The sequence below is a fragment of the Eurosta solidaginis genome, chromosome 4, assembly GCF_040869045.1.
Source record: "Eurosta solidaginis isolate ZX-2024a chromosome 4, ASM4086904v1, whole genome shotgun sequence".
Lineage (NCBI taxonomy): Eukaryota > Metazoa > Arthropoda > Insecta > Diptera > Tephritidae > Eurosta > Eurosta solidaginis.
In genome coordinates, this window is record NC_090322.1 from 236,449,731 (window position 1) to 236,463,613 (window position 13,883).

General features: G+C 36.8%; 1 protein-coding gene across 3 annotated transcripts in view; it reads right to left on the reverse strand.

Moving 5' to 3' along the window:
* HDAC6 (histone deacetylase 6) overlaps positions 1-13,883 on the reverse strand; it is a 72,881-nt gene that overhangs the window by 25,450 nt on the left and 33,548 nt on the right. For 2 of the 3 annotated variants that reach the window (XM_067785076.1, XM_067785079.1), the window contains exons 1-3: positions 9,642-9,699; positions 6,382-6,527; positions 4,543-4,673 (exon numbers count right to left, since the gene is read on the reverse strand). In XM_067785076.1, coding sequence (XP_067641177.1) covers positions 4,543-4,673; positions 6,382-6,527; positions 9,642-9,684 — 320 coding nt within the window. In that variant the 5' untranslated portion in view covers positions 9,685-9,699. Of the gene's footprint in view, positions 1-4,542; positions 4,674-6,381; positions 6,528-9,641; positions 9,700-13,883 lie in introns of those variants that run through there. The other variant, XM_067785077.1, reaches the window with a different exon arrangement.

Genomic DNA, 13,883 nt, shown 5'->3' on the forward strand with positions numbered 1-13,883 from the left:
AAAATTATTTTTTGGGTATGCGTAGTCAAACTTTTTTCCTGAGCCCAAATCCTATCGAAAAATCGATGGCGCAATATCGGTTACCTTTCGTCCATACAAATCGACCCAGGTTAATGTACACACCCATGATGCAATTACAAGGTGACTGACGTTGGCAGCTTCTCTTTCTAATCCGTCATCTTGAACTCCCATTCTGAAACTCAATTTGCCTCTTTGCTAAAGTACTTTTTCATTCAGAAGAAAGATTGTAGAAAAAACCATACAAATTAATTTTCCTGGAAAAGTATGCAATGGCATCACTTTTTTCTCCAACTCTGTTTTGTGTTGACTTTGCTTTCATTCAAATTGATGACAATTTTCATAAAAATAATTTTGTTTATTTAACAAAATTAGAGAAATTTTAATATTATCCACACAAAATGAAGGTAATTTGTTTAAAATAATTATCATAATGTACGTCTAAATTTTTTTACCCTTTCCAGGTACTTTTTTCTTGATTTTCGCCGCTCGGAGTGTGGTCTAAAATCATTTCTTCCACCCGTCGCAACATGGTCGACGTGGTTGGATCGAAAGACAGGATATGTAATGACTTTGCCAATGTTTCGGGAGGTAGGAAAATTGATTAGGCTCTATTGGGTGAGATAGCCTACTAGGGGCTATATTTTCATTGGCACCAGTTACACTCTTGTTAACCCTTTCCAAAGTCGCCAAGCACCACTTTTATATTATGGCAGAGGTGGCGCTCGTATGTGCATTACAATGCGATGTATTGAAATACCCCAGATCCGGAATCAAATCAAAGCTTTTCTAGAGTTAACCATATTTCTATCGCATCTCTTTGTGGATGTTCTGTTTTCTTGTGTGTGTTGTTTTATATGGCAAGTGCCAATTCCAGCGCATATCTTGGTCTGCAGGCAATACTGTTTGATTACACATTGTAAAGCAGGTTTTCATCAAAAAACCTTCAACTTCAAACAAACTAGGACCGAGTGATCACTCCTGGTTTTAGCCTTAAGCACATCACTATACTCATAGTCAGTATACCCGTAGGCGATTCTATGGTGAATGACGTTTAGGAAGCTTCATAATTGTGTGCATTTTTTGTTACTTCATCCTTCTGTAATTTTTAGCCCTGCATATTTTTTCACCTCTGCGGGGCTGAGAAGTGAATCACGGATCGGGTTGTAAAACGTGCCCCATAAAATGCAGCAGTCACACGATTCGTTGTTCTCGCCAAAACAACAATGCCTGACACGGCAAACTCTCACGTTGTTACTGGATCCAGCTGCCCGAATAATTTGGTTAATGCCAGGTAACCGCATAATAGGATAGCCGGGTATTATCTGACCTTTGCTCCATATTTGGTGTTATCTTCGGGCATAGGGATTTTCGGATACTCGGGTAATATCTGGGTAACCGGATTCCCACTACCTGAGTACCCGGGTATCTCATTACTCAGGTAAAATCACCAGCCCTACTTCTCTCCAGGCTTTTAAAAAACTATAAAGGCACACTGGAAGTTCAATCGTCAGCGCATTAGCCAACTGTGTTAATTGGCTACCGGTCCACACTTCTATCGAACCTGTTTCCTCCCCCTGCATCTACATACAAAACGAGCTCTCGTGCTCTTAAAAAACGCCCGAGGTAGCGAAAGTAATTTCAGTAGGGTAGCTGCTTTTTCTACACCTAGCTAATATCGTCGGTCCATTGCCAAAGTCACGAGTGTGCTATTTGATGTATTAAGAAAAACGCGTAAGACATTGTTTAAAATAGAGATTTAATATCGTATTTTTCAACCACTATTGGAAGGTTTACTTTTGTAAACCACTAAGTAATGTTAATTGAAAAATGATTTTTAAATTTTTTATTTTTATTTTTTTTTTTTTTTCAAAAAATGCACATTTGTTGTATTGGCTTTGCAAAATTTGACATATATATTTCGTTAAAACAACAATGGCACATTCGTGACTTTGGCATTGCACCGACGATATAATAACAGATATTATAACTTATTATCTCATATGCTGAAGCTTTGCGGAGATAGTGTGGCCCTCTTAATTCAGGATTCAAGATCCGCATTCAAAATCCGTATCTCAAGGTATCTGCTAAGGCTGATAAAGGTTTTTATGGCAGAAATTTACTCGAAGGGCTTTGTAAAGCTATTTTCTAGGGACAATCTCTTTCAAAAGACAAAAAAAAAACTGTTTGAAGTTTTTCTACAGTATCCCGATGATTGGTTTCCCTGGACTTGATTAATCACTCTCGGTATAAAAGGCCAACACCACTACTCTATACCTGCTTTGCTCTGTCTTGACTAGCGTATGTTAATATGAGTAATATTTTTTTAAACAATTTAAATAAACACCCAATTTCGTCACCATTTGTTGTGCATTGATACAAAAAAAGTTAAAAGTTATTTAATACTATTTCACAAAACGGCCTCTTCTATTCTTCCCCTTTTCCTCATAATTCGTATTGTATGGGAGTTTTCAAAATGAGACCACCTTGTCGTTATTACATCATGGTACACACCTTAAAGAAAACTTGGAGTACAGTATACCCAAGCCACCATTTTGGCAACATTGTCAACGAAGCATCAACAGTTCCGCAAGTAACATATAAATATTGCATTATGTACACCTTTTCCAGTTTAAGTTCAGAAAATTGCAATTCAAGTTCAGAAAATTACAATTAAATTTCAAAATATCCAATTCAAGTTCGGAAAATTCCGATTCAAGTTCAGAGTTTCCAATTAAAATTCAGAAAATTACAATTCAAGTTCAAAAAATTATAATTCAAGTTCAGAAAATTACAGTTCCAATTCAGAAATTCAGAAGTAGGTTGTTATTTTTCAAAAGTTATTCCAATTCATACTACATGCTTTCCAGTTTAAGTTCGGAAAATTACAATTAAAATTTAGAAAATTACAATTCTAGTTCAGATTTTTCAACTTAAATTCAGAAATTTGCAATTCAAGTTCAGAAACTTACAACTAAAGTTTAGTTTCCAATTCAAGTGCAGAAAAATTCAATTCAAGTTCAATTACGAAGGGGCGGAACGGGACCTCCATGTTTTATGCCGACTCCGAACGGCATCTGCAAGTCAGATGAATTTTCACTGAGGAACTTTTCATGGCAGAAATACACTCGGAGTGTTTGCCAAATCACTGCCGAGGGGCGACCCTGCTTAGAAAAACTTGTTTCAAATTGAAACAACTTTTTTCTAAATTGTCGATGTTGCTTTGCCCGAGGCTTGAATACAGGATTTTCGGTGTTTGTAGGAGGAGCACGCTACCACCACACCACAGCGGCCACCAATTTTTGAGAGATCTTGTTAAAATTTATTGAGCGGATATATGTTGGTGCCAGGTCAATGTTTTTAGGAAAGACCGTGTCGGACCACTATAACAAGAGATAAGAGGGGTTTTGTCATTTATTCCTCATTTTCACAGCTAAAAGCGAGAATTTCACAGGATGCTTGGAAGAGAAGCTCGGCCTGAATCTCCTTAAAGGTAAATCGTGTATGTATATAACAGCTTTTGGCGTCAGTTTTGCAAGCCTTACTATACTCTCCCGTTTGTCAATCTCGCTGTTTGCATACTTTCCTCTTCCCCGTCCCTCTTCTCTATATATCTCATTATAAAAATAATAATTCGCCTTTTTGCCCTGGCATGGATCAGAATTTTATCCGAAAGTCTAATACATAAATATATACTATGACGAATATTCACATCACTAAGTGATACTAGCATCCGCAATCCGATACTAAGCAGCCACTTGTATGTACGTAAACAAATCAATCATCATTTACCCACATACATACAAGGCAACGAAGAGATAACTCACACACAGATGTAGTCATCAGCCGAAGGAGTACTCACTCATACACCCGCATATATCTATAATATAGACATAAACTACAAATATACATGCATATAGCTAATAACCAAGGAAGAGATACAATTGTTCTGGAATACAGTTTCGCTAAATGACTAGACCGTCGGAGAAATGGATGAACGAGAAAACAGGGAGTATAAAAGCAGCGTAAGCTGAGGCATGACTAATCAGTTTGATTTAAGCACGCTATTGGTTGTGAAATATAAGTGTTATTATGATGTACCCTCAAAGTAGTTAGTCTAATCAACCATTTTGCATTATTGAATATTGGAGTTATTTATTAAACATTTTAGCGATTCGAACGTTAGCTGAAGGTTTGGAATAAGCGGAATTTCCCAAAATTCGTTAAAATATATATAATAGAGGGTTATCAAATATAGTGACTAAGACAATACACAAAATAGGCTTTTATCTTATAGGACGTGGCACTGCCCTTATTTCCGAAACGACATACACTTTTGGATGCACATACCCAATCAACTATCTCTGAAAAAATAAATACAAAGATATGGAAAACTTAAAAAAAAATTCTGGGGCGTGGCAGTAGTTTTATAACTGGTGATATTTTAATGCTGACTACAGAGTGAAAGCGGGAAGTGTCTATACTATATATTAAAGATGTTCTAATTTGTTAAGCCCTACTCACCGTTCCAACACACGAATGAAGCGTTCTGGTCTCTCTGGATGATTTTCATCCCAGAGGCAACGATGTTGAGACATAGTTTCATCATAAACAATGCCAGTAGGTTTTTGCGTCATTGTTTGTGCAATTACAGCCTGAAAAATAAAATAAGTATATATGACCATATGGAAATGCATCTACATATGTATTTATATCCTCTTCAGACCTGAGTTACACCTACGTGCACCTTGATCTTTTTTCAATTTTAACTAGTTGCGGCATCTTTCGGCAAATGCTAGAAATACAAATACTTTCTATACTTAACTAAGCTCACCATATATCACTAGGCACCTCTTAGATTGACATTTCGTAGGCATTCATTTAATTTAATAATACTTAACAATGTGAAATTTTTATAAATGACTTATTTTAAGGTTCGAGTAATAAATTATTGAAAATGGAATTAAAAGATGAATAATTGCAGCTCACTGGACGGAACTTACTTGTTTTATTCCGACTCCACGGCATCTGCAAGGCAGATGAGTTTTCACTGATAGCTTTTCATGGCAGAAATACACTCGGAGTGCTTGCCAAACACTGCCGAGGCGCGATCTCGCTTAAACAAATTTTCTACTAATTGAAAAAACTGCGTGAACCCGGGATCTTCGGTGTGGTAGGCAGAGCACGCTACCCGCCCACCACGGTGGGCGGCTATATAATTTATTTTTGATAAATTACACTTCATTACTGCAATCAACCTCGTGTATATTACTCACAATAAACAGCTGTTGGTTTTGGTGGTGCCACCATGGAGATTTTTTTCAACTCCATCTCAACTCGATATGCAATGTAGGATATCAACTGGAGAAATGTGTTTAATATTCATTTGAGAACTGTACATTTCTCAAAATCTCTCGAAATTAGGATAATAATTGGAAAATATTAATGACAAATCGAAAACTTTTAATTTTACAAAATTTCTCAAAGGTTGGATAGTGATTGGAGAATGAAGTTGGATATCAACTCGAGAACTATCTGGTTTCAGAATAATTAAATAATGATGTTGGATGTCACTTCCGAAACTAGACATATATTTCGCTGGAGAATTTTTTCCCATGTTTGTTGGGTAAACAAAATCCACCTGTTGCCGTATCTACAAATTATCTAGATAATGAAAAAAACAATGTTGCCGCACAAAAAACCATAGCCCAAGGGCGGCCTTAAACTGAGACTGAAAAACTGCTCATTAGTTTTGGAGTTTAAATTTGACTAGAGTTTAAGCAAACTTCGTTTAAGCTTAGTTTAACCAACTACTGAAAAGCCGGGCCCCAGTTTTTTTACCTTTATTATTATTCTTAGCTTGTACCGGTGTTTTTTTTTTTTTTGCCTTATTTTCCCTGGCACACATTTGTTATAAAAGCATTAAGGGAGTTTAGGATGCAAATGGGCATCATTGCATTGCGTAGCATATTATTTTCAATACACTAGCAAAATATACGGTTTTGCTTTTGCTACGTCATTGCATATATGCAACATCAAAACCCGCAGTTTATTTTTTCAATATTGAATATCAAATTAGCAACTGTCAATACAAAACAAAGAAACAAATGAAAATGAGAAAAGTTGCTCACGATCCGTGGCTTATATTTGCTATAGCTAGGTTTACGACGTCAAATACACAAAATTCTGAACGCCCTTAATGTTTTTTTATTATTTTTATTTTTTATAAATCATGTATTTTTTTAAGTATCTACAACTATGAAAACCCGTATAAAACTTTAAAACCCTATTTTTTCATGCTCATGTCTGAAACGGATATTACAGTTAAGGAAGAATTATGTACATTTATGCATTTTAACTTACATTGTGAAATATATCTTTAACAACTTGTTCTTGTTGGTTTTGCTCTTGCATTTTAAGTAATTTTGCTTTACGTTTAGCTTCTAGTAGTGCAGCGCTCGGCTTACCAGCGACTGTAGACTTAACCATTGCACGAGTTTGTATTTTAGCTTTTTGCGCAGCGCGGCGTGTAACAATTGGAGTATTCTACAAGGGGAGACAAAAAACAAAATGCCATCGCTTAAAAGCTTATCAATTAATATACCTACATATCGCTCATTTACTTCAATAGTGTCATAACTCAAAAAACACAATTTTCCAGGAGAGCCGGGAGAGCCAAGATTTTAACTGCCATATATTGCGCATATAAAGGCACATTTTCATTTTTATAGCACGTGGTAAATTTTTAACTGATCACAAAGATTTTTTTATACAACATAGATCATGATATTGGGTATTGCGAAGCCAAGCATAAATGCAACTTGGGGTACGTATTTAAATAACGACCAAATTTCAATGAAGGCAAAGTGGCAAATGTACAATGCGATCTGTAGAGCTATACAAGGGTATGCAGCGCAAATATGGGGTTCTGAAATGTTTAGCGAAGTAGACAAATTACAATGTTACTTCTTCAAAAGAATTTATAGGCTCCCCAACTGCACTCCAACTTACGCAATAATGCTGGAATCAGATATGGAAAACGGACATTTGTACACACTAAATCTGCATTTGAGGTACGTTTACAAGACATTTTTTGAATATTGTCAAAAAAAGTTTTGCACAAAAATGTATTTTGGGCACAGAGATTAAACGCTTTGGGAAATGAGGCGAACCTAGTTAGGAATGAAGAGACGACAAGGCAAGCATGGAAAAATAATAATTTCTTATTATTATCGCACTTAAAAGCTGAAAACAGTGAGAATTTGACTGACTAGTGAAAATCGAATTTATAAATACCTGGACCATAATTTAGGGACACAGTATTTTAAAGAAAGCTTCAGTCGTGCGAACACAATGTGGATTTTCAAGGCGAAATGCGACTTAATTTATTTAGAGGACAGGTACAATAGAGGCTGCACACTCTGCAACCTCAATGAAACGGAAAACATACACCATTTCTTAGGCCAATGTCCTATATTAAGGCCTTTTAGACGAGTTTGTTTTGAAAGAGAATATTTAGGGGATGAGGAAGTAATCAGTGTGCTTAATGGGGAAAACGATCCTGATTGGAAAAAATTGATTAACTATATTACTGGTGCTCTGAAATACAGAAAACTAATAATAACAGAATTTGAAATTTTTTAATTTGGATATAAAACATAAGCGATTAATTTGACTTTGTGTTTTCATTTTGAAATTGTGACTAAATTTAAGCTAGAAGCCAAATTTATATAAACACAACTCCGACAGACGACTAACTAGTCATTGTCGTATTCTTTATTTTTCAAAATATATTTTTAAGAAAATCCAACCGATTTTGTTTAGATTTAAGGCATAATACTTATGTTAAATATTTTGAAATAAAGAAGTATCTATCTATCTATCTATCTATCATGACATTGAGTGCGTTTATATGTTATTAACTCAAAAGTCGTGTTTTTGAGTTATGACACTATTGAAGTAAATAAGCGATATGTACATACATATATAGCTATATAGTTATTGTGCGGAATAAATATATTTAGTTATACCAACAAATAGAAGCAAAATTTAAATAGATTAAGCGCTTATATGTAGTGGCTCACAATAGTGATAGTGTTTACACGTTTGTGCTAATTATTTAATAAAAACTTAAAATATCTCAAAAACCAAGGTCACAGCTTATTTCGTGCACTGCGTCCTGCATTAGAAAAAATTACTTTTTATTTAGTTTAGTACCTCGTACGACCTCCTTTTTGTTAGATAACATCTTCAAGATGATTTTCGATAGATGCAATTAGTTTTTGAGCGGCTTCGGGTGGTACCTTATGCTTTTCTTCGACAAGAGTAGTTTTTAAATCGCTAATCTTACTAATTTGCCTTTTACGTGTGGCCGATTCCAAAATTAACCACAAATTTTCAATAGCATTTAAGGCGAGAGATTGTGGAAGTGGATGCATGAGGTGTGGACAGTTCTATATTACCCATGCCTGCACAATCTCGACACAATCCCGGATTTGTGTTAAAGGTATTTGTATTGGTTATTGCGAAATCGATCACGTACACTTAAATTAGGGAAAATTTGCAACAAATTGTCTTCTCGTAAGGTTAAATAAAAATTTTTGTCCATTGTGGCATCAAAGAAAGTTATTTTGCCAACTCATTTACCCATGCCTGCACAATCTCGACACAATTCCGGATTTGTGTTAAAGGTATTTGTATTGGTTATTGCGAAATCGATCACGTACACTTAAATTAGGGAAAATTTGCAACAAATTGTCTTCTCGTAAGGTTAAATAAAAATTTTTGTCCATTGTGGCATCAAAGAAAGTTATTTTGCCAACTCCAGAGGCAGCCAAGTAGGCCCAAACCCATCACACTTCCACCTTCAATTTTTTATTTTTGAGCTCTGAAATTGCTTAACACCGCACGTATCATCTCTGAATCAATATTTTTATATATTTGGCTTATATGGCATGATTAAAGTGAGGTGTAAAGCAAATACAGAGCTCAAAAAGCAATTTCAGAGCTCAAAAATAAAATTTTGAAGGCAATTGTATGGTATGGCGGTGGAAGTGTGATGGGTTTGGGCCTACTTGGCTGCTTCTGGAGTTGGCAAAATAACTTTCTTTGATGCCACAATGGACACAAATTTTTATTTAACCTTACGAGAAGACAATTCGTTGCCAATTTTTCTCTAATTTAAGTGTATGTGATCGATTTCGCAATAACCAATACAAATACCTTTAACACAAATCCGGGATTGTGTCGAGATTGTGCAGGCATGGGTAATATAGAACTGCCCACATCTCATGCATCCATTTCCACAATCTCTCGGCTTAAATGCCATTGAAAATTTGTGGTCAATTTTGGAATCGGCTGCACGTAAAAGGCAGATTAGTAAGATTTGCGATTTAAAAACTACTCTTAACGAAGAAAAGCATAAGGTACCACCCGAAGCCGCTCAAAAACTAATTGCACCTATGGAAAATCATCTTGAAGATGTTATCTAACAAAAAGGTGGTCGTACGAGGTACTAAACTAAATAAAAAGTAGTTTTTTCTAATGCAGGACGCAGTGCACGAAATAAGGTGTGACCTTGGTTTTGAGATAATTTAAGTTTTTATTAAATAATTAGCACAAACGTGTAAACACATGAAAATTAATTATTTGTTCAAATAGAAGCATATTTTTATTAAAACTGTGCATTTGAATTTTTTTGACACCGTCACTAGTTTCCTTTCTATATATGTATGTAGTTCAACAGTTTTGTTCTATAGCTGCACGAAAGAAGCTGTGAGCCACTGTACATCACTTATTTCAGGCAATGCGTGCGAGCTTGCTGCCGTCACCCAGCAGACTGCGCTTTGCACTCGTAGCTTCAAAAATCAGACGTCAGCTACAGTGGCGTAGTAACAGTAGTAATTTTGGGGACAAAACCCCTCCCGAAATATTAGTTTCGTAGAAAATTGATTTGAGATGATATACATTTCAATTTCTAAAATAATGTTTCTTCCCTGACTATTGTGTTCAATCTCATAAGATATGTTATACTAAATTGATAGAATTAATAATTTCTTAAAATATGACATTCAAAATTTCTCGTTTTTTCACGACCTTCAGCAAAACGCGAAGCTGTTTCAAGGATGCCGTCGAAACTTTGAATTGTCCTACAACGAAAGAACGTTTGAAGCGATTGTGTGAGACAAGATGGACGGAAAGACTAGATGCTTGTGATCTGCTTCAAAGGAATGTTTGCTGCCATTTATTTCAGTTTAGAAAATATTCATGACTGTGGAAACGCTGAAAGTTCTAGAAATGCTTTCAGTTATCTACACATTTTGAGGACTGGAGGATTCATTGTGGCAATGGTTGTTATTAACTGATAACACTGTGGAAGAAGTCATTGACAAATTCGCTCAAAAACAGAGGAAAATCAATTTGCAATTCTGCCTTTTACTATTAATTATTACAACAACATTTGCAATAAATGGATCACTGAATAAATACAATACTATTTCCTCCCAATAACATTATTCCATACAATAAGTACCTATCATCACTTAACAAAATTTGAATTTTAAATTTTGTGACCCCCCAATAATTCTTTTACTACGCCACTGCTCAGCTACATGCGCAATATGTATGTAGTTGAATTTCCAGTTTTAAATATATAAGCCAAATAAGAGCAAACCTCGTATTGTTGTAGGAGTCTAATCCGTTGAAGATAAATTATTATAATTTTTTTATTTTATTTACAATTATTAACCCAATAGGTGATTACAATGTAGAACCATTGCTTTAAAATGTCTACTTTTACAAAACGATATTGCTGCCGCAGTGCAATACTTCGCAACTCAATCTCAACTAGTTCCATCGCGAACAATTCAAAGATTCTATCTTGTGGTTTTTGTAGCAATGCTTCGCCGCATACAACAGGTGCAACCACTCACAAATTGTTATAAATATTCTCTAACTGCTGTTAGAGGCGTTGATTCCACGTTGAAATTGAAAATATGGTTGGTGCCATGTGGGACACATTACAAGCAGGACGTAAATTGCATATGTCGGGGGTTGATTATGGATAAGTAAAAGTTTTACCTTTACTTTCAGCCAGGGATGCACCTTAACGTTAAGCTAATCGTTTATCAAAAAAATTCCACCGTTTCCGTTGAAACACTTCGAAATATTATCGATAAAGAAATTATCAAGATAAATTGTATCTCGTTTTTAACCGAAACGAAAAGCTTTCGTTAACGTTAAAAACGTTAACAAAAACGTGATACTTTATGTTTGAATTGTGCTGGCAATGCTATAGCCATGGTGAAGCCGTAAGGTGGCAACAGCGAGCGGACGTACACACACAAACTCCATGTAATTTGTTCGTGTAATTCGTTGGTGGTAATGTCAAAATACTCTGAGAAATGTTCGTACTGTCAAAATTCATGAGAAAAGTTGCAATCAGCTTGGATAATGCTTTCACCTTTAATGACTCCGCCATCAATCAACTTTGCCAGCATAGCTTGAAATTAATAATCAACATAAACGATTTGACTTCGTTTTGATATGGCAGAAAACGAAACGAAATCATTTCGTTAATTTGACGTTCTTAACGTTAATAAACGAATCGAAATGACTTTGTTTCGTTTATTAACGTTAATTATCGTAACGAAATGATATCGGTTCGTTGGTTAAGCATGCCTGCTTTCAGCAGTGTTTGGCAAGCACTCCGAGTGTATTTCTGCCATGAAAAGCTCTCAGTAAAAACTTATGTACCTTGCAGATGCCGTTCAGAGTCGGCGTAAAACAAGTAGGTCCCATCCCGCCAATTTGTAGGAAAGAATAAGAGAACGACGCAAATTGGAAGAGAAGCTCGGCGCCTTACTTTTATTTTTTTTTTTTTTTTTAATTATTAATTTTTTTTTTATTTTACTTATTACATTATCCAGATCGAAGTTAACCTAGAGTGACGCGCGTACTTTCCTCGATTGCTTTCCTCAAATGCCAGTTCAGTCCACCGGGCAATCATGTTTTGGAGACATAAAAGATATGCCGTGGCAGTGCTGAGTTTGGTGTTTTGACAGGCTTGCAGTTCGATATGTAAAAATTACTCTAAAGTGGGGATAGAACACCACCCTGTTGTTGTTGTAACGATAAGGACACTCCCCGAAGGCCTTGGTGGGTGTTATCGATGTTGACGGTTCTTTGCCGGATGCTGATCCGATACGTTCCGGTACCAAGCCCGACCATCTCGGGAAGGGATTCGAGTGGTTGATAACCGCAATACAAAGCTTTATAGCTTCAAAGCTTCCGCGACCCAATTGTCAATCTCACCTACGCGAGGGGAAGGGATTCGAGGGGTTGATAAGCGCAATACAAAGCTTTATAGCTTCAAAGCTTCGGCAACCCAATTGCAAACCTCACCTACGCGAGAGGAATCCTGTTACAAATATGAATGTATCATACACATATTTAGCAGGCGAGGCTCTGGCGACCCCAAGTTCCTCATGGAACTAGGGGATGGGGCGGGATGGCCTAGAAGGTTTAATGTAGTCATATAAATCATTCCCCGGATGGTCGGGCTAGTACCTTAATGGTGCTTTGTTATCGGAACGTACCGGTTCTATGTATATCCGGCAAAGACCATCAAAATCGATAACACTCCCCAAAACCTTTGGGAGTGTCTTTGTCGTTAATGCAACAACTACACCATCTCGGTAACTTTTTTTATGACCACATGCGACCTTCTATGCCATCCCGCCCTCCCACCCTCCCAACCCCTATATCCATGAGGAGCTTGGGATCGCCAGATCCTCGGCTGTTAATTAAACAGTATTCGCCACGGATAGGTGAGGTTGACAATTGGGTTTGAAGAATCTATATATTGCGCTGGCAACCCGCAAGGGGTGCGCTACACAACCCTTTTAATCTATTTAGTATTTTAGTCGCCTCTTACAACAGGCATACCTACCGCGGGTATATTCTAACCCCCTAACCCGCTGGGGGAACACCACCCTGTGGCACCCATTCTTTAATTCTACTAGCTTTGGTCATTACGTTGCTGAGCTGCACCGATGCCTGCGGACAACAAATATTGTTTTCAATCCACCCTTCTAGACTGGGCGGCAAGGTAGACCCTTTTGATAAGTCTAGCTCTACGAGTATTGGTCTATGGTGGGGTTGCTGATTCATTACGCAATTTATTTGGAGTTGATAGCGTTTAGAGCGTTGGTGGTAGTGTGTAATTCTCGGAAGCCATGCTAATGATTGGCAAATTGCAGGTTTGCGGTGAAATAAGGAAGAGTATGGCTTGAAGTGTCTTTGCTACTGGCGATATAAGAGATATCGAACGATATGAGTATCACACGTTAGCTGGTCTCCCAGGCTAGCGGTACCACCTTCGCCATTTTCCATTTTTCGGTGATGAAAAAAGTGGACAGAGAAAGGTTGAAGACGAGCGCCAGATATTTTAATACCTCAAAGCCAAGGTTTTTAAGCATCAGTATAACAATCCCGTCCAGGCCTACTGCTTTATGGTTTAGCAAGTTTGGTGGATTGTTCAATCCCAAGGTCTTCGTGGAGTGTCCTTATCTCTACAACAACAACAACAACTATCTTTGGACAATATTGTACATCTACGTCAATGGCATTACGCTACCGACTGTCTTACATGCAAAAATACTGGTTGTGACGTTCGATCAGGATCTACATTTTGACGAGAATGCATCCACTACTGTATCTAAAATCAAACAAAGTCCTCAAATCTCTCGCCGGCTGCAGTTGGAGTAAAGTTGTTACATGCTACGTGTCCTCCACATGGTCGCCAAGCCTAAGGGAGACACACTGGAAGCTTGTCAAAACACCACTCTCAGAACTGCTACGTTTTG